Source organism: Drosophila novamexicana, unplaced genomic scaffold, assembly GCF_003285875.2.
Source record: "Drosophila novamexicana strain 15010-1031.04,08,12 unplaced genomic scaffold, DnovRS2.1 tig00000986-arrow-arrow-pilon, whole genome shotgun sequence".
Taxonomy (NCBI): Eukaryota; Metazoa; Arthropoda; class Insecta; order Diptera; family Drosophilidae; genus Drosophila; species Drosophila novamexicana.
In genome coordinates, this window is record NW_020824835.1 from 2,258,526 (window position 1) to 2,276,195 (window position 17,670).

The following is a 17,670-nucleotide window of genomic DNA, read 5'->3' on the forward strand; positions in this document are numbered from 1 at the left end:
CTCTTGTTCGCAAACGGATTATTCCAATGTAAAATAATAAAATAAAACCCAAATTGTATCACCAATGTTATTCGAATTCGGTATTCTGTTTAGGCATTTAGCTCCTAGTTTTTGTATTATAGTGCATTAAATATAGTCTTTAAACCGGTATGAGCCCAGAATTCCACCTTTTTATTTCCTTTCAACCAAGCTTCAAGCGTTAGATACAACACGGCTATCTAATCCAATTTGTTAACAAAATTCGGAGTAGAAGTGCTTTAAGACCTTAAAGCCTTAAATTTCAGGCATGACCAGACAATATATATATTTATTAAATAAGATCCAATTATTATACGTATTTATTCAACTGCTATTAAGACCTAGCTTGTTAAAACGTCAACAGTTCAGATAGAAAAAATATCTTTTTCCGATTTAAAAAATAAAAATAAAATGCCCATGATGCTGCCAACAGTTGGTTCTAAATGTAAAACATAAATTTTCAGCTGCATAAAATGATGCTGGCAGGTGGTCACCAAATATATTGTCCAAGCTGCGGGCTTTCAAAACAATCCCTCGATTTGTCCAGTTTCGGTGTTCAGATCAATGTCGTAGATGGCGGGGCGAGTGGCGAGTCCGGGCATTTTGGTAATATCGCCGCACATGGCCACCACAAAGCCAGCGCCAGCTGAGATATAAACACTCTGAACTTTAATTGTAAAACCCTTGGGTGCGCCCTTGATGTTAGCATCGCCAGTGACGGAGCCGGAGGTCTTAGACATGCAGACAGGCAGTTTACCAAAGCCCTGAAAGGTCAAAAATAACATTTAAGACAAGAGCAATAACAGAAAACCTTTCAACTTACTGCATCGGTGAGGCGCTTGACCTGGTCGATGGCTTCCGGGGTGAGTTCCACGTTGCCCGCACCGTACATGGTTTGTGCGATCGTGTTCATCTTCTCCACAAGCGGCAGATCGAGCTCGTAGAGCAGCTTGAACTTATTTTCCAGTTTGCACGCTTCAATGACGGCATCGGCGAGTGGCACAGCACCTGCACCACCATCTGACCAGTGGGTGGACACCACGGCAGCAAAAGCGCCCGCCTGCAGAGCGGCCTTCTTGAGCAGCTCGTGCTCGGCCGCTGTATCGGCGACATGCGCATTGATGGACACAACGACGGGCATGCCAAAGGCACGTCCGTTAGCAATGTGCTGCAACAGATTGGGCAGGCCCTGCTCCAGCAGCTGCAGATTCTCCTCCGTATACTGCTTGTTGAGTGGTGTGCCCGGGGTGACTGGGGCACCGCCGCCATGCATCTTAATGGCTCTCACCGTTGTCACCAGGACCATGGCATCGGGCTTGCGGCCAGAGTTGCGACACTTGATGTTACAGAACTTCTCCATGCCAATATCGGAGCCAAAACCCGCCTCAGTGCAGACGAAGCCTTCGGTGCCCACCAGTTTGAGGCCAATCTCGTCGGCAATTATTGAGTTGCAGCCGTGGGCAATGTTGGCAAACGGACCCGCATGCACCAGCACGGGCGTGCCCTCCAGAGACTGCATCAGATTTGGCTCTAGTGCATCCTTGAGGAGAACAGCTAATGCGCCAGTGACGCCCAGATCATCGGTAGTCACCGGCTGTCCGCGCTTGTCAAAGGCCACCACCATTTGTCCCAGCCGGTTCTTCATGTCTGCCAGGCTGCACGAGAGTGCCAGCACGGCCATGATCTCACTCGCCACCGCTATGGAGAAGCGGGTCTTGCGGCTCAAGCCCTTCTCGGTGGGCGACTCCCCAATGGTTATCTCGCGTAGATACCTGTCATTAATGTCCACCACGCGCTCCCACATGATCGTGTCGGTGTCAATGTTGAGCCGCGCAAAGGCCGCGGATTCCGACGCTGTCAGCGTATCGGGATCCGTTTTATTAATGCCCAGACGCTTGAGGCGACGCAACTGTATGGGACTGAATTTGCGCTGACCATTAATGCGCGGCACCAGACGATTGTAGAGCGCCGTGTCCGATTGAGTGGCCTCGTGGAAGATGCGCGTGTCCAGCTGTGCGGCTACCAAGTTATTGGCCGCCGCAACGGCGTGTATGTCGCCCGTGAGATGCAGATTGAACTCCTCCATGGGTATGACCTGGGCGTAGCCACCGCCGGCAGCACCGCCCTTGATGCCAAACGTTGGTCCCTGCGAAGGCTGACGCAGTGCAGCGATCACATTGCGCTGCTTGTGCGCGCCCAGCGCCTGTACCAGGCCCATCAGCGTCGTGGTCTTGCCCTCGCCAAGGGGTGTGGGTGTTATGCCCGCGACAACCACATAGCTGCCTGACCGCTGCTCCTGCAGACGCTGCAAAACGCTCAACGAGATCTTGGCCTTCTTGCTGCCATATAGCGACACCTCCTTTGGCAGCAGGCCAATCTCCTCGGCCAGCAGGGCAATATTCTTGGGATGCTGCGCGCGCGCAATCTCAATGTCACTGGGCACGGGCCTAGCTGGCCTAAGCGGTAGCAGCTGCAGTGGCCACTTGGTGCGTTTCACACGGGCTGCCGCTCGGGATGCCGACACCACCGTGTTCTTCATCAGCATGGCCACTGTCATGGGGCCGACGCCGCCGGGCACTGGAGTCAGATGACCCGCCACCAGTTTAGCCTGCTCAAAGTCCACGTCACCCACCAAACGACTGCCACTCGCCTTGGTCGCGTCTGCGAAGGAGACAAATGTAATTAGCTTAAAGATGAAATACCCAACCTTCCACAAATCTTCGGAGTTGGCTGTGTATGTGCTCTTCAGTCCAAAGAATTTCACTTACTAAGCGTCAAACATACACATATTAGAGTTTGGAAAACAACTAGCTTAGTTTCCATGCTTATCAGGGGATCGACAGGGGTCAAGCGCTATGATAAGCAATGGTAAACAACTGGGTTGATAGGGAGCGGAAAGCAACTCATCTGTAGCGATGCCCACTCACCTGGCTTGACATTAATGCCACAGTCGATGACCACGGCGCCTGGCTTTATCCAAGTGCCCTTAACCATCTCGGGCACACCAATGCCCACCAGCAGTATGTCGGCGGTGCGCGTAATCTCCTCCAGATTGCGCGTCTTCGAGTGGCAAACGGTTACCGTGGCATTTGCCCATTTGAGAAGCTCGGCAGCTGGTGTGCCCACAATTTTACTGCGGCCCAGGACAACGGCTCTGGCTCCGGCAATTTCCACGCCAGTACGTCGTATCAGCTCCAGGCAGCCCCACGGTGTGCAGGGCAGAAAACCATTGAGGTCACCGATGGCCAAACGACCCTCGTTCATGGTGTGCAGACCGTCCACATCTTTCTCGGGAGAGACGGCGTCTGTGATGCGGTGAGCATCGATTGACGTATCACAGTCTAGAGGCATCTGCACGATGATGCCGTGCACCAGGGGATCAGCATTCAGCTCGCCCAGCTGACGCAGCGAATGACGTGCGATTGATAAGAAATGGTTAAGGGTTTAATTCAATGAGAGTAATTTGTCTAAATACTCTGACAAAAAGAGTATTATATTATAGTATTGTCATGAAATATGTAACGCATTGAAGCTGACATATTTATAAAGTAAATATTTTTGATATGGGCAAAATTACATACGCAAACAAGTCCCTGATTTTTTTTATTATTCTGTTTTTAAATAATAAAATAACTTTTATGATAAATTTGTATATGTCTAGTATGGCTCAATGATATGTTATATACATTATGTCGAACCAGTTGGGTACGTAAGGGTGTTTAATCGTTAGCAGTTCAAAGAATAATCTTTTATATTAACATTTTTCCTTTCTTTCTTTTTTAGACATTGCATAACACTTGATTGATTTTGCCTGGCACGCGCGGAGCCCAATACCTACCTTATCGAGCAGCTCCGATTCGGTGATAGAACGGGGCAGCTGAACATGGACGGCATTGATGCCAATCTCCGTGGCGGCCTTGATCTTCATGCGTATGTAGACATTGGAATCCTCACGACCGCCTACTTGGACGATGCGCAGTCCGGGCACAAATTGGGTGCCCGATGCGCGCAGCTCAATCACCTCCTGGCGCAGCTCCTCGCGTATTGTCCTGATGTGTACAACAACAACAACAACAACAACAACATAGGATATACATACACTTGTACAACGGGCAACTGATACTCACTTGGCCACCGCTGTGCCGGATATGATTTTCGACTCCACGGTCATCTCGCTCCTCCACACACTGTAAAAACGCACAAAGTTTTGAAGTCTCCGCGCTATGGTCGGGGAATATGGACGCGTCTCGATAGCAACGCCAACGCTCGCGCAATGCAACTGAACGCCTACCGGCCATACCGAGCCTATCTATACCCACACCTATACCGATGCCCATGGCCATAGGTGTGTGGGTATGTCTATCGCTAGCTAATCCCGCGCCCGCCTCGACCGCTCGCTTATCAGCCGCCCCGCGAACGCATTTCAGATTATGGGGTTTCGGATTTCTCAGGGGTCAGCACAGCTCATCGTAAACAAATACGCGACTATGTAAAACAGCAAAGATTCACCCAATAGTTATAATAAGAGAGCTCTCCCTATCCATAGGAGCTGTGACCGCAAAATGACAGGCGAACCAGCTCGACATGGTTAATACTAATAGGAGGAAAGTGCGGTTAAAAATAAGCTGCGATCATAGAAATCGTATTTGAAATAATATCTAGCAATCAGCTGAAGATCTCTATTATTCCTTACGAATAACTTTCTTAAGAAAAGTGCACTTCATCTTCTATCTTTATATTCCGTTGTTCTTTGAAGATAGATCTGAGCTAGATAGCAGGATAACAGGGAATTTTGAAGTATCAAAGTGACAAGACTTACAAGCAAATAAAATTTTGCTTGGATTAAATTATTAATTTAATAGAAATCAAATTAAAAATGAAACGAATTTTCGAGATTTACAGCCCAGAATTTCCGTTCAAGACGCATTAAAAAACAGCGCTGAAAAATTTTTGAAACTTAAATTTCAAGGGAGCACTACTTCCGAGATACTATATATAAAAGATACTCAAACAAATCTATAAAAGCTAATCAAACATAACTCTAAAATAACTGAATTGATGTTTTCTTCAACAGTTTTCATTTTCTCGACTGTCATTTTAACCAGTGTGCGTTTAATATAGTTCTATCGGCCCATAACACCTATTTCGTAATCTATTTAATACCTGAATCCGGTGACAAGCAAACAAAAATTCCACGAGAAACACACAAAATAGAAATAATAACAACAAAAAGAACAGCAGCAACAAAACAGATAAACGTGCCTTATCGTTAGGTGCCAATTGGTAAGCAGATAACATGCAGAATAGGTGGACACATCAATTAGCAAACAGAATGGAAATACAGAGCAGTGGTCAGTGGGAAAAGACGATTCGATTGGGTGCTCTTTTTTTCTTCTTTTATTCCTGACCAAGTTGTATAAATTGTGTTTAATCTTTAATTAATCTTAATTGCGGCACGCAGCTTGGCCGAGCGACTGCGGCTATTGCGTGCGATTTCTGTGGCATCAGGCTGAATGACGTGTCGATGCAGCTGGCGCCAGTTGGATTGCACAAAGGATTCCAACAGCTCCGGATCATGGGTGAGGTCATGACCACAATACTTGAGCGGCAGCGGATTGGCCACGCCCTCGATCACATTGCCATTAATGTGACGCTTGACAATGGTGTCCTCCAGCGAGTGAAATGTGATGGCCACCAGGCGGCCCTGGGCACGCAACAGCTCCTGGGCCAGCAGCATGCCATAGTTGATCTCGTTCAGCTCGTTGTTGACAAAGATGCGCAGCGCCTGAAACGTTTTGGTCGCCGCATGTGCCGGCCGCTGCAGCCTGTCTAGCCGCTGACCATCGCCCAGCACTGCGGATACCAGATCGGCCAGCTGTCGAGTGGTCTCAATGCGCTGCAGTGCACTGCGTGCCTCCACAATGGCGCGCGCTATCTTCTTGGCAGCCTTCTCCTCACCGTAGACGCGCAATATGCGCGCCAAATCCGCTTCCTCGGCACGGGCTAGCACATCGGCGGCGCTGACGCTGCCGCTGCGTCCGCAATCCATGCGCATGTCCAGTGGCCCGTTGTGCGCAATGGAAAAGCCGCGTGCTGCCTCATCGAACTGCATAGAACTGCAGCCGAAATCAAACAGCATGCCATCAAAACTGTGCCGTGGCATGTCCAGCGATTGCAGCAGCTGCGGCAGCTCCGAGAATTTCCCTAGGAGCGGCACCAATCGTCCGGCGTAGTCGTTCTCCTGGCTCATGCGCTGAGCCAGCTCGTGAGCAAGCGGATCCCGGTCCAGGGCATAGACTGTGATGTCCGGACAGCTGTCGAGTAGGCGACGCGTGTGTCCACCAGCGCCAAAGGTCATATCGATGTATTTGCCGCTTGCCACCGGCTGCAGATAGTCAATAGCCGTCTGGCAGAGCACGGGCACGTGTGGGGCAGATGGAGTTGGAGGCGGGACAGTCGTCGCACAATGTCTTAGTTGCTGTGTTGGTATTGATCTTGGTCTAGTCAGGAATTGGCTCATCTTCATTGTGGTGATTGCTTTAATCGCGTTTGGCGGCGCCATCGTTCAGATACTGCAGAAACTCTGAGCTGAGCACCTGGCTGCACTGGGCGGCTGTTAGGCCCGTGGCTGTCGACTCGTAGCGACGTGGATACTTCTTGGCGTAAATGTTGTTCGAAATCCGCTCTAAGGCGTCAATTTGCTTGGTCAGCTGCGCAGTCGTTTCAGTATTGTGGCTGCTCGCGTCTGTCAGTTTGGTTACTTGCTTGCGGATTTGCTCTCCCAGATCCCTTGGGTGGGAAAGAAAGTTTATTGTGGGGTTTTCATATGCACTTTTGTATTTGTTGTGTTGTTGCTCTGATGTTCGTTGCAGCGAAAAGCAGAAGAGATTAATAAAAACGACCCTATGGAAAATACATAGAAGAAATGGAATGGACTGGAATTTCTTCGAAGCTGGCATATACTTTAAGCCTGATTTATTTACATTCCTATTAAAGAGTAGTGCAACCCGATATCCAGTACAATTGATTGAAATTAAAGCTAAAGCATGGGCTTACAAAAGGGCGTTGCTGTTTAAGCAATACAAAACTAAACAGTTGCACAGTAGCGATTATTAAATGTACAAGGAGAAGGAAAACAACATATATATTTAAACCGACAGTCTGTGTATCACTTATAAGCATTAAAGCCATCTTTATATGTCCATCTGTATAAACCCAACGATCTCAAAATAATACAACAGATTTCGAGTGCAGCTGTTTGAATATTATTCTCGTATTAGGGTTCAAACACGTTTGGAATAAACCTCAAATGAACGCCCAAGGAACTTTGGGGTATTTAGAAAATAAATAAATATAGGATGCTTTAAATATTAAAAGAATTGTTATGCATGTGCTTAGATATATCTGCGGTCAATGTTCTCTGCAGATTTAAAAATTATTGTTACATCCAGTTATTGGATCTCTCTCCATTTGGCCGGGCTTTAACTTACACAGCCACATCCTGCACGCCAAGAAGAAACGACTCTGGTATCAGCTGATAGGCGTACTTTGAGGACATTATAAAACACAAGCTTTAATAGAACACACAATCAAACAAAAACAGATGAAACTAACAATTCGAAAATCGTCAACGGACTGTTTCTGAGGCCAAGAATCAAATAGAAATTGGCCTATTCTAGTTCTACAATCCACAATTATATGTGGAACTTGAGGCGCTACATTACAGAGTAAAAACCCAGCTCAACACGAGCGACAACATCAGAAGCACTGCCATATTAAAAGCTTATTCTGGCCTGTAAAAAACCACAACAAATATCTTAAATAGTGATTTGACAAATTCTATGCGTGCTGTTGTTAGATAATCGCAAACGGGAGGCCGCTGAACGAACTTTTTTCTGGGTTTTGACTTTGTTTACCTGCCGATTTTAGTTTTTTCTGCCGGCCACTTCTCTAGTACTTTAATAAATCTTTGGTATTGTGCAGACATGCTTAATTTAACAAATTTACGTGCAGTAATTAATAATTTTAGCGCCAAAACGAATCATTGCACGCGCTTAACAGCTGGACAATTTAGTCGTTTACAGCACTTTAAATTAAGTTTTACTACACTGATTCAAAGCAGTGCTCTCAAACGTGAAAACAATCTAACACAAAATATCGATTAATATAAAGAATTAGTTGGCGCGTAGTTTTGAATTGGTCAGCAGGCTTCCAAAAACAGTTAACAGTAAGATTTTGAATGTTGGAAAAATGATACTATTTAGAAAATCATGGAATTTCACAAAATTTAAATTGATTTCGTTATCATAAACATGTATAAATACATATACACACAAATATATGCCTAAAACTGTTTATATAATTTATGTAACGTTTTATACGTGAATAACGCACTGCTAGAAAATTTAACTACATACGATTTAAATATTTGAATAGATTTTAAGTGTACCTATGTATAAGAATAGCGTAAACACAAAAAACACAGGGTACTAGAAGTGCCAACAAATGTCGACAACCAATCAGAGAAAAACCGGAATAAAACACAAAGAGAGTACCAGAGAGTACAAGGGGAAGACAGAGAGCGCAATAGTGGTAGGCAAAAAACATACACATAAAAAACATAAACAAGCATTTTTTCTTTGCGTGTGCGAGAGTGAGAGAGTTCGAGAGCAAACACGCACACACACCCAGGTACTCACGCTACAGCTGCTTGCTGTTTGCGATGTCATGAAAAAAGTTGAGTGATTTTTTTCAGTCGAGTTTTTGCCATCGAACCGAACGGTTCTTCTTCTTCTCACCCGTCTTTTTGCGTTTTTCGTTGTGATTTGTTGTTCGCGCACGCACAGCATGTAAACAACGCGAGGCGAAAGAAGTTCATACCAAATCCGAAACTAGCGTGCTGTGAATCGCACGACCTTCCCGTAGCCCATCACTTGTAATTAATCAAGGCGCCAAAATTAAGTCGCGCCAAATTCTGCAAAGAAAAGGGGCAGCACAAGTGCAAAAACACAAACACGAACACTAGTGTGCGTTGGTGTGTGTATATATATTTTTGGCGTGCGCGGCCATTTTTTTCCTTAGCTCTCAAGTGTCTATTTGTATGTGTATGTGTGCGTGTGCTTAGTGTACTCGAAATTCGTAAGAGGAGAAACCGTAAAAAGTGCAAATAGACAAAATTTAACAAAAAAAGAGAGTTGTTTACCTGGCGAGGTAAATGTGCGTGTAATAAGTTGATTTAATAAATCCCTACGCCAAAGATTCATACTACTGCACTCAATGCATCACGGAAACTGAAAACGTTAATTCAGGAAACGCGGGCTTAAGATAGAATTACGCGACGCAAATATCTGCCCGCTACTCCCCCTCTCTTATAGGTCACGCAGAACACGTGCTTTTACTACGAAAATATAAACAGAGCCGAGCGCGAAAAAAAAAAACAAAAAAAGGAACACAACAACAACGTGAGCCATTTCCAATTGGTAAGTACTTCAACCCGTGTTTTATTTGTATTTTATTGGTCAAATAGTTTTTTTTGAACGCACTGACAGTGGTCGATTGTGAATTGTATATAAAAGAAAATTTACAAAGAGGAATCTCTGAATAGATTCCATAAACTAAAACTGACTTTTCATATTTATATATAATATATTATTATGCACTAAATCTATGGAAGTAAGAAAGTAAAGTTTAAGAAAGTTGGTATTCTTTTAAAAAACTTTATTTTTATTAGATTTTGGTAGTTTTATGAGTTTATCCACCATTTCTATGTAACTTATTTAATATTGAATCTTAGTAACAATTAAACAATTTCACAATTTGCTAAATTATGCACTTTCGAAAACCAGTAATCAAATCAAAAAATGCCTTATCAAATGGAATTGTGACACTGTGCAGCGGCGGCTGCCAATATTTTCCCACCCGCCCTGGCCATTGTTTGACTTCTTTATGTGCCATTCATTCGGTGGCGGTTTGTGTGTCGTCTTTTTTATCTCCACTGTTTTTTGCTCTCGCGCGCATAATTTTTTTTGTTTTTTGCACATGTCGCCCCCGCTATCATTTGCCGTTTTTCTTTTATTTGCTTTACACTACAAGCTTTTATTCCCTTTTTTCGCAGCTTGCCTCTGTCCGGCTCTTCATTTGTTTATGTTGCTCGCTCGCTCTCTCTTGCGCTCTTATGCTGCTCAGCTGCGGTCGCTGCTCGTGCTCAATTAATTTTCGTTGATTCGTTTTTTGTACATTGTTTGTGTGTGTGTGTGCTTGTAAGTTTTTTGTGTGAGTTCGGTGAATTTTTTTGTGTATACCATTTTTTTTATTTGCTTCTGGACAGCAACGTTGGCGTTGGCGTGCTTTTGGGGCCGCTTGAGTGATTCCGCCTTTAGTTGTAGTTGCATTTGTATGCGTGTGTGCGTATGTTTATTTGTTTGACGCTACTTTCAATAAATAAGAAAGACAGTTTATTTTATTTTACGTACATACATGTATGTACATATACAGTTCTATCCCTGACAATAACTTTTTGCGAATAATAATAAACCACTGTCTAAGCACCTTTTAACCCCCTCTAACCTCTGCTTGCTCAACAAGCGTCTAGAGCATCCTGTGTCCGCACCCTCCCCTTGCCCTGCCCTCGTCAGCCTACTTTGCAACTGACGGACCGACGTCAGTACAAATAGAAACAACAACTACAACAGCAACAACAACCGGTTCTTTTGACCAGTCAGCTATAAAAATGTTTTAAGAAAAAAACGAAAACCAAGCACAAAAACTCTGCTTCTGACGTCAACTGCGCAGCAGCGTCAGCAACAACAAATCAGCTACGCATTGCGTCTGTGTGTCTGTATGTGTGTCACTCATTCTCCCACTCTTCTGTGGCTCACCGTCTCACTCACGCTTTTTTGTCTCTCTCGGCGAGTAATAACTCAATTTGCTTTATTCCGATGCGACGCGGCGCGCGCCAATTCTGATTGTTTTTCTTTTTATTGATTTTTTTGTTTTATTAAAAAAAAGAAAGGAAAACCAACAAAACGGTATAAAATTGATAATGAAAACACGCGTAAAAACAAGACGCGCAGACACCTGTGACAGGTTTATGTTTACAAATTCTCACTCATTTATTGTTTGTGGGTCAGCAATGTGTTTCAATGCTCCCGAAGGATTAAAACAAGAGGCGCCGCGACAACTCACACGCACCTATTCGGTTTTGTATATTACGCCTAAAAAGATAGATTAAATATGACAAATAATAAACTTTCTGATACAAGATACAATTGTGTATGCACCATATAAAATATTGAAATGTTATATATGATTTTATGATTCTTAGCTTATTTTTATAGCCTGACCCTGCGTTAGACTTACTATAAAGCATACATACATATGAATGTGTAAACACCTATAGATAAGGCGTCTTATCACATACACCCAGACACTTTCCCGTTAACTTACTTATTTTTCCATTTTTTTTAATGTTTACAACTGTACAACAAAAAGTTTATTTAACATATAAGCTTTAACCTATATAAGATAAACAAGCGATCTAATGCCGATACTTAGAAATTGTTATTTCTTCGAAATAGTGGATTTTATATTTTGGCATCTTAATAATCTCATATTATTTGATCAAGCTCATTCGGGTGGCTGTCAACTTATCTTTCTTATGATTTGAATGATTAAAATAAAGATGAATAGAACTTTTGCATTTGCTTTTGTTTGACAAGAGCTCTAGTTAAGAGTTTAATAATCCATTTTTTATCCCGTTTAAAATGGACTTCTCCAGGCAAAACCAAAAGCTTAGCTGCAAAATGAGAATCTCGCGGAAGAAAAATACAAACATACAAACATACATATTTGAAAATGTTTTCTTTTCTTTTTAAGTATATAATCGAAAGTTTGCCATCTTGAACAGAAAAACAAGTAAGAGGCTCTAGTCGGGAGCTCCCGAATAGGGGATACCCTGAACCCACTTCTTCCAACATCAAATACATATATATATTTTATTTTAGAAGCTATATGCCAAGTTTGGTGACTCTAGCTCTTATTATTTACTAAAATTGCCCAAAAAACAGAATATCGATATCGATTTTTATCGGAGATACATCCTTCTGCCTGTTACATACATTTGGAGTTTGCATAAATACAATATACCCTTATACCCATTTTTAATGGGTTCAGGGTATAATAATGCTACATACTAACATTTGATCAACCCAAACAATCTTTTTTAAGTTTTCTGTGCTGTTCTTCTTATCGAAGACGTAGGACAACCTTTAAACGCCTGTAATTGTAACCATAAAAATAACATTGGAATGATTTTTGAATATGTATCGCTTGAATGTTATCTCTTATTTAAATTTCGATTCATATAGAAATTGGTTTGATTTTAAAGTTTTTATCATTAAAATAATAACTAAAATAATAATAAAATTAGTAATTATACTAATAATAATACTAATAACAATACTAATAATAGTACTTATGATAATACTAATAAATATAATAATAATATTAAACTTATCAATAATAGTAATAAAAAACAACAAATTTAAGTATTTGCTTGCAGCATTTATCGTTTATCTAATATTATAGAAAAGTATGTAGCTACATATTGTTATTCTGCAGTTCTTTAATGTATTCCCAATCAGATAAGTGCCCCGTCTATTCTTTATTTCGAATCTGCCGGGGTTCATCTTGTCACAGATTAGCGAATGGTTGGCCCATTTTCGTGTTGTGGTGTTGCTCTTCAGTTCGAGGTGATTGACACGTTCCACTGGCGCCCCTGACTCTGTGCTGGCCTCCTCCCTGCTGTGCACTGCCCGCCCTGGCGCTGATCTCAGTGTCGCTTTGTGCTTGATGAAATGTGTACAAAATGTACAAAAAGAGAAGAAATTATATATTTTTATTTAATTTAAACGTTGTGTTGTCACATCGACTATTTTCATTTTTTGCTTGGCACAAGCGCCTTTTTTGTTTATCTTGTGTTTTTTGGCATTGTTTTTTTTTCGTGCAATTCTTGCATTGGTTGCAACGAGTTTCGTTTTATTTATTGCACGTTTAATTCATAAACAATTAATTAATTCATGCACATTTATGTTAAAATGCTGAAATTTATGTACAAAAAGTCGTTTCAAAAAAATACCCAACTATTTATGTGTATGTGCATAAAAAAACCGAAAACCCAATGGAAAAAGTAGTTTAACAGTTCTGTCGACTGTACAGAAATTTGCGCCCAAAGCGACGGAAGCCTAAATAACAATTACAATATTTCTGTATTTTCAGCACAAAACGTATAAAAAAACACAAAAAGAAGTTGTGTAAGCCGCTGCGGGGCCAAGTGTCGGTTTCATTTTAGCCGCGATCGTCGCCCGGCTCGGTCCCGCTGCACGTTGTTCAATATTTGGTAAAGCATAGCTTGAAGGCCCCAATCTGGACGCTCGCACCATCGCCTATCGACCCCTGAACCTGGGCGGGCAGCCGCTTATGGCCGAACTGCCAACGACGCCAAACGGCGCTGCCCTCGGGGCTGGTGGTGATTATCTGCATCGGTCCATCGATCAGCTGCGCACCCTCAGCCACCTGACGCAGGCGGATCTGCGCACTGCCCAGCTGGTCCACGAGTACAAGCCCTTCAACATCAGCGAGTTCCGTCAGAACGTGGAGCGTTTGGACTATTCCCTGAAGAACGGCCTTGTCCAGCAGCAGCAGCAGCAGCAGCAAATACTTGTCGAGCAGCAGCATCAACAGACGCATCAGCATGATTCCGACCAGCAGCAGCCCCAGCAGCAGCAGCAGCAACAGTTGCATCATCAGTCGCAGCTAAAGGGCAATTATAGTGCGCCAAGTTCGCCGCCAACGCCCACACAGCTCAGCGAGCAGCAGGAGCAAAAGGTGAGTCTGGCATTCGGCATAGGGCGTAGGCATTAGGATTAGGAATTATGCATAATCGATTCTTAAGTACAATTTTTAAATGTTTGTGGCTAGTCTCAAATTATTGTACTCCGCTCATAAAGTGAAAGAGAGTATATTCACATTGCTGACCATTTGTCTGCCAATGGGAATATATCCTATACTTGCTTTAGATTTTTGTGTTTAAGTATTTTTGGGCAGACCCTTCAGGAGGCTGCGATAAAGGAAAAGTCAACAACTTTGACACGTACCTTACAGCTAAATGCCCAGTTTTAATGTCACCGCCCAGTAGTTACAGTTTGGGAGTAATTAAAAAAAAGTTCCTCGACCTGTTTACACTTCAGTCTTACTTATTTTTGTTATGTTTTCTAGCTGTTATTCTATTAATTTCTGATGTTGGCTTATTGCTTTTATCGCTAAAGAAATTGAGCACAAGACTTCAGGCAAAATAAATATAAACGACATTAACCTCGAACAATGAGTAAAGTATAAGAGACACTTGTTTAAATAGCAAACAATATCTAAGTCTTAAACTGGATCGCAAATAATTTGAACAAATATTGCCAAGCTTTAACATAAATATAAATAAGTGAAATGCAAAGACTTATAATCATGAATCATGGTGATTGGGTTGGAAGTCATTTCAGAGTTTCGTTGCTGATTTGATTGAGATGATTGAACAGTTTCTCGTCGTTCTTTAAACTGACCTGTCATAGCTCAACTCTGGAAATAGTTTAAATAGGGCTGAGAGTCATTTAACCTAGCGTCAACAAGTGAACAGAAATTACTAGATTGGCAATCAACATACATTTTTATAGCAGAAAAAGACTAAGAAATAGACTTTTTTAATTTCGAAGTAGCCCGCAGCTCTTAGCTGTTTATCCAAAAAATCATTGCATAATAATTATTATAATTAGTAATTTTAAACAGCATATTAGGATTCGAATTCCTGTTTACTAAAAAGTCTCTCATTGTTGATCTATTTTAGTACGATCCAAGTCGTTCGCCTTCTCGACAACAGGGCAGCAATGGCAGCAGCGGCTCATCGCCGGAGGATCAGCGTCAGGGTGGCGAGCAGACGAAGCCGTACAAGTGCGCCTCGTGCAGTAAATCCTTTGCCAATTCGTCGTATCTGTCGCAACACACGCGCATCCATTTGGGCATCAAGCCGTACCGCTGCGAGATTTGCCAGCGCAAGTTCACGCAGTTGTCGCACCTGCAGCAGCACATACGCACCCATACGGGCGATAAGCCATACAAATGCCGGCACGCCGGCTGCCCCAAGGCGTTCTCCCAGCTGTCCAATTTGCAGTCGCATTCGCGCTGCCATCAGACGGATAAACCGTTCAAATGCAACTCGTGCTATAAGTGCTTTGGCGATGAGGTGACGCTTCTGGAGCACATACCCAAGCACAAGGACTCCAAGCACCTGAAGACGCACATTTGCCAGCTGTGCGGCAAGTCCTACACGCAGGAGACGTACCTGCAGAAGCATTTGCAGAAGCACGCTGAAAAGGTCGAGAAACAGCAGCAGCGCCACACGGCGCCCCTCACCAATCTGCAGCAGCACGTGCCCGCCGGCGGCATTGGCCTGAATCTGCAGCGTCAGGCCATGAATGATGCCAATGCCGCGTACTGGGCCAAAATGGGCGCCGATAGCGCCGCCGCCACGCTGGCGGAGGCCATACAGCAGCAACTGCCGCAGGCTAATGGCAGCTCCTACGCGAACTTTGCGACACTCCAACAACAGCATCAGCAGCAGGAACTGCTGCAGCAGCATCATCAGCGTTTGGTCAACGGCGGAACGGAAACGCCCGGCCACTCGCAAAGTCCCCACGACGAAGTCGGCGAGGATCTGGTGCTGCGCCAGACCACGCCACAGCATCATCTACAGCAGCAACAGCAGCAGCAACAGCAACAACAGCACCAACAGCAACAGCAGGCATCGCATTCGCATTCACCCGGACCGGGCACCTCGGCCTTTACGCCGCTAAGCGCCGCAGTTGCACCACCGGCCTCGCATCTGCAACAGCATCGTGCACCGCCTTCAGCCACCGCTGCCTACCTGTACCAGCAGAATGCCGCAGCCGCTGCTGCCGCCTTTCCTACGCAGCTGATTTCGCTGCATCAGATACGCAACTATGCACATCAGCCTGGTGCCGGGCTCATACCCAGCGATCATTTGGCATTAGGTCTCAGCGCCGTCGCCAAGGAGAAGGCTCAATAGTATCGGGCGGTTGGCCACAAACGGCTGCCAAAAGAGCAAGAGCTACGATGACAACAACCTCTTAAGTTAAGATTAAGTTAGGCTTAGCTTAGTCCGATTTGGATTGCTGTCAATGCTTGGTATTCGCTTTCATCTTTGATGTAGCACCTCAGTCCGCGCTGGCAAAGTGTGTGACCTGAAGTATACCCCACTAGCCTGTAAAGGATTCTTATACCAAAGCACTTTATAGCCAAGGCGGCACTGCAGTGCCACATCGAAGCATACTTACAGATTCAATAACCCTACACTGCCTCAAAAAAATATATAGACACACATAGACGAAACCAGGCACTGGCAGCACCCCAGCGCAGATCCCGTTTGGACATTCTCTTTCCAAGCAGACTCAGGTTTTTCGCTTAGCTCTAAGAACACAATTTCTAACCAATAAGCAATATTTACAAGCCAGATAAATATACGCCCAAAACTCTGTTCAACTCGAAACTTCATCGTTTCGAGTTGCTTAAAGTTTTTGAATACATTATGATATATCCTAAAAGCCTGTACAACAATCTATAATATAGAGTATCATAGGTGCCGTACAAAGTACTGCGATAGTTATATATCAACAAAAATTTGTACATATTTGCACATACAAGATTATAATAATGTGCTGTACAAGTCAACGTATCAACGTGGTTAATACAATCAACAATCTGTATCTATATATAATTCAATTTTACAATTCTACCGATGTGTATAGGATATTTTATATATTTATGCAACTTGTAAGCAGATGTTTATTTAACAAAAATTAGCAAACAATGTAAAAAAACATGAATAAAAATCGAACAATATTTATAAAATACTAAGAATACCAAATTGCTTTAAAATTACCATTGCTTTTTTGTTATAATACAAAATTAAACAGAACTTAGGATTGAAAATTGCTGCAAAATTTGAACCGTTGACCTTCCGCTCGATAGTTCGAAGCTCACACACCTGAGTTCATCAGCCAAGATATCTCTTATATTATAGATTGTTAATTGTAATATTTAAATTTCGTACGCTATTCGAAGTGAGCGCAGGCAACCGCAGCTCCTACATTTATCAGCGCTCAAGGATCAAAAGATGCAACCGTGTAGAAAAGTGCACGTAATCCGCTTAGGTTGGCCGAAAGGAAGCAAAGGAAACATCCTTCGAATACAATATGCTCGAGGCGACATACGAGATTTATGTTCTTCGATGCATCCCACAGACACCGATTCTATTCGTATCCCGATTACCCTCAGCTCAACTGGCAGTAGAAAATATCCAACACCAAATTTAATTAGCAGCAGCTGCTGTTGCCGCGATTGACGTCGCCATCGAAGATTAATGATGGAATTGCCTGAGCCAAGCATAATTTGAATATGGACAGTTGAATCAAGTTAAATTTAGATATTACAATATGAGATTCGCTTGAACTTTGAAACGGATATGAGAAATACTAATACAATAAATACGAATTACTCAGACTTTTTTCTTCAATAAATTAACTCTTAAAA

The 17,670-nt window shown here is 43.3% G+C and overlaps 3 protein-coding genes across 5 annotated transcripts; 1 reads left to right on the forward strand and 2 right to left on the reverse strand.

The window, feature by feature from the left end:
- Positions 1-180: 180 nt before the first annotated feature.
- LOC115765639 (C-1-tetrahydrofolate synthase, cytoplasmic) lies at positions 181-8,058 on the reverse strand. 2 transcript variants are annotated; one of them, XM_030709296.1, is made up of 6 exons: positions 7,935-8,058; positions 4,146-4,205; positions 3,857-4,067; positions 2,946-3,417; positions 842-2,679; positions 181-782 (listed from the first exon to the last, which is right to left on the reverse strand). In XM_030709296.1, the coding sequence occupies exons 1-6, from the start codon at positions 8,003-8,005 to the stop codon at positions 540-542; spliced, it is 2,895 nt and encodes a 964-aa protein (XP_030565156.1). In that variant the 5' UTR covers positions 8,006-8,058; the 3' UTR covers positions 181-539. The 2 variants fall into 2 exon arrangements, with proteins under 2 accessions (XP_030565156.1, XP_030565157.1); XM_030709297.1 differs by lacking the exon at positions 7,935-8,058 and adding an exon at positions 7,509-7,591.
- LOC115765642 (probable methyltransferase-like protein 15 homolog) lies at positions 5,389-8,013 on the reverse strand. 2 transcript variants are annotated; one of them, XM_030709299.1, is made up of 2 exons: positions 7,935-8,013; positions 5,389-6,807 (listed from the first exon to the last, which is right to left on the reverse strand). In XM_030709299.1, the coding sequence occupies exon 2, from the start codon at positions 6,578-6,580 to the stop codon at positions 5,453-5,455; it is 1,128 nt and encodes a 375-aa protein (XP_030565159.1). In that variant the 5' UTR covers positions 6,581-6,807; positions 7,935-8,013; the 3' UTR covers positions 5,389-5,452. The 2 variants fall into 2 exon arrangements, with proteins under 2 accessions (XP_030565159.1, XP_030565160.1); XM_030709300.1 differs by lacking the exon at positions 7,935-8,013 and adding an exon at positions 7,509-7,528.
- A 5,269-nt stretch (positions 8,059-13,327) lies between the features above and the next one.
- Positions 13,328-16,929, forward strand: LOC115765640 (zinc finger protein squeeze). The gene is made up of 2 exons (XM_030709298.1): positions 13,328-13,902; positions 14,909-16,929. Exons 1-2 carry the CDS (start codon positions 13,495-13,497, stop codon positions 16,145-16,147), a joined length of 1,647 nt encoding a protein of 548 aa, XP_030565158.1. The 5' UTR covers positions 13,328-13,494; the 3' UTR covers positions 16,148-16,929.
- The last annotated feature ends 741 nt before the right edge of the window (positions 16,930-17,670 follow it).

Excerpts from the sequence above, each read along its gene's own strand:
- LOC115765642 (XM_030709299.1), bottom strand. The coding sequence starts at position 6,580 with ATGGCGCCGCCAAACGCGATTAAAGCAATCACCACAATGAAGATGAGC.
- LOC115765639 (XM_030709296.1), bottom strand. The coding sequence starts at position 8,005 with ATGTCTGCACAATACCAAAGATTTATTAAAGTACTAGAGAAGTGGCCG. Across the intron at positions 4,206-7,934 it reads GAAAAAACTAAAATCGGCAG|TGTGTGGAGGAGCGAGATGA; the intron begins GTAAACAAAGTC and ends GCGTTTTTACAG. Across the intron at positions 2,680-2,945 it reads TGGCATTAATGTCAAGCCAG|ACGCGACCAAGGCGAGTGGC; the intron begins GTGAGTGGGCAT and ends TCTCCTTCGCAG.
- LOC115765640 (XM_030709298.1), top strand. The coding sequence starts at position 13,495 with ATGGCCGAACTGCCAACGACGCCAAACGGCGCTGCCCTCGGGGCTGGT. Across the intron at positions 13,903-14,908 it reads GCGAGCAGCAGGAGCAAAAG|TACGATCCAAGTCGTTCGCC; the intron begins GTGAGTCTGGCA and ends GATCTATTTTAG.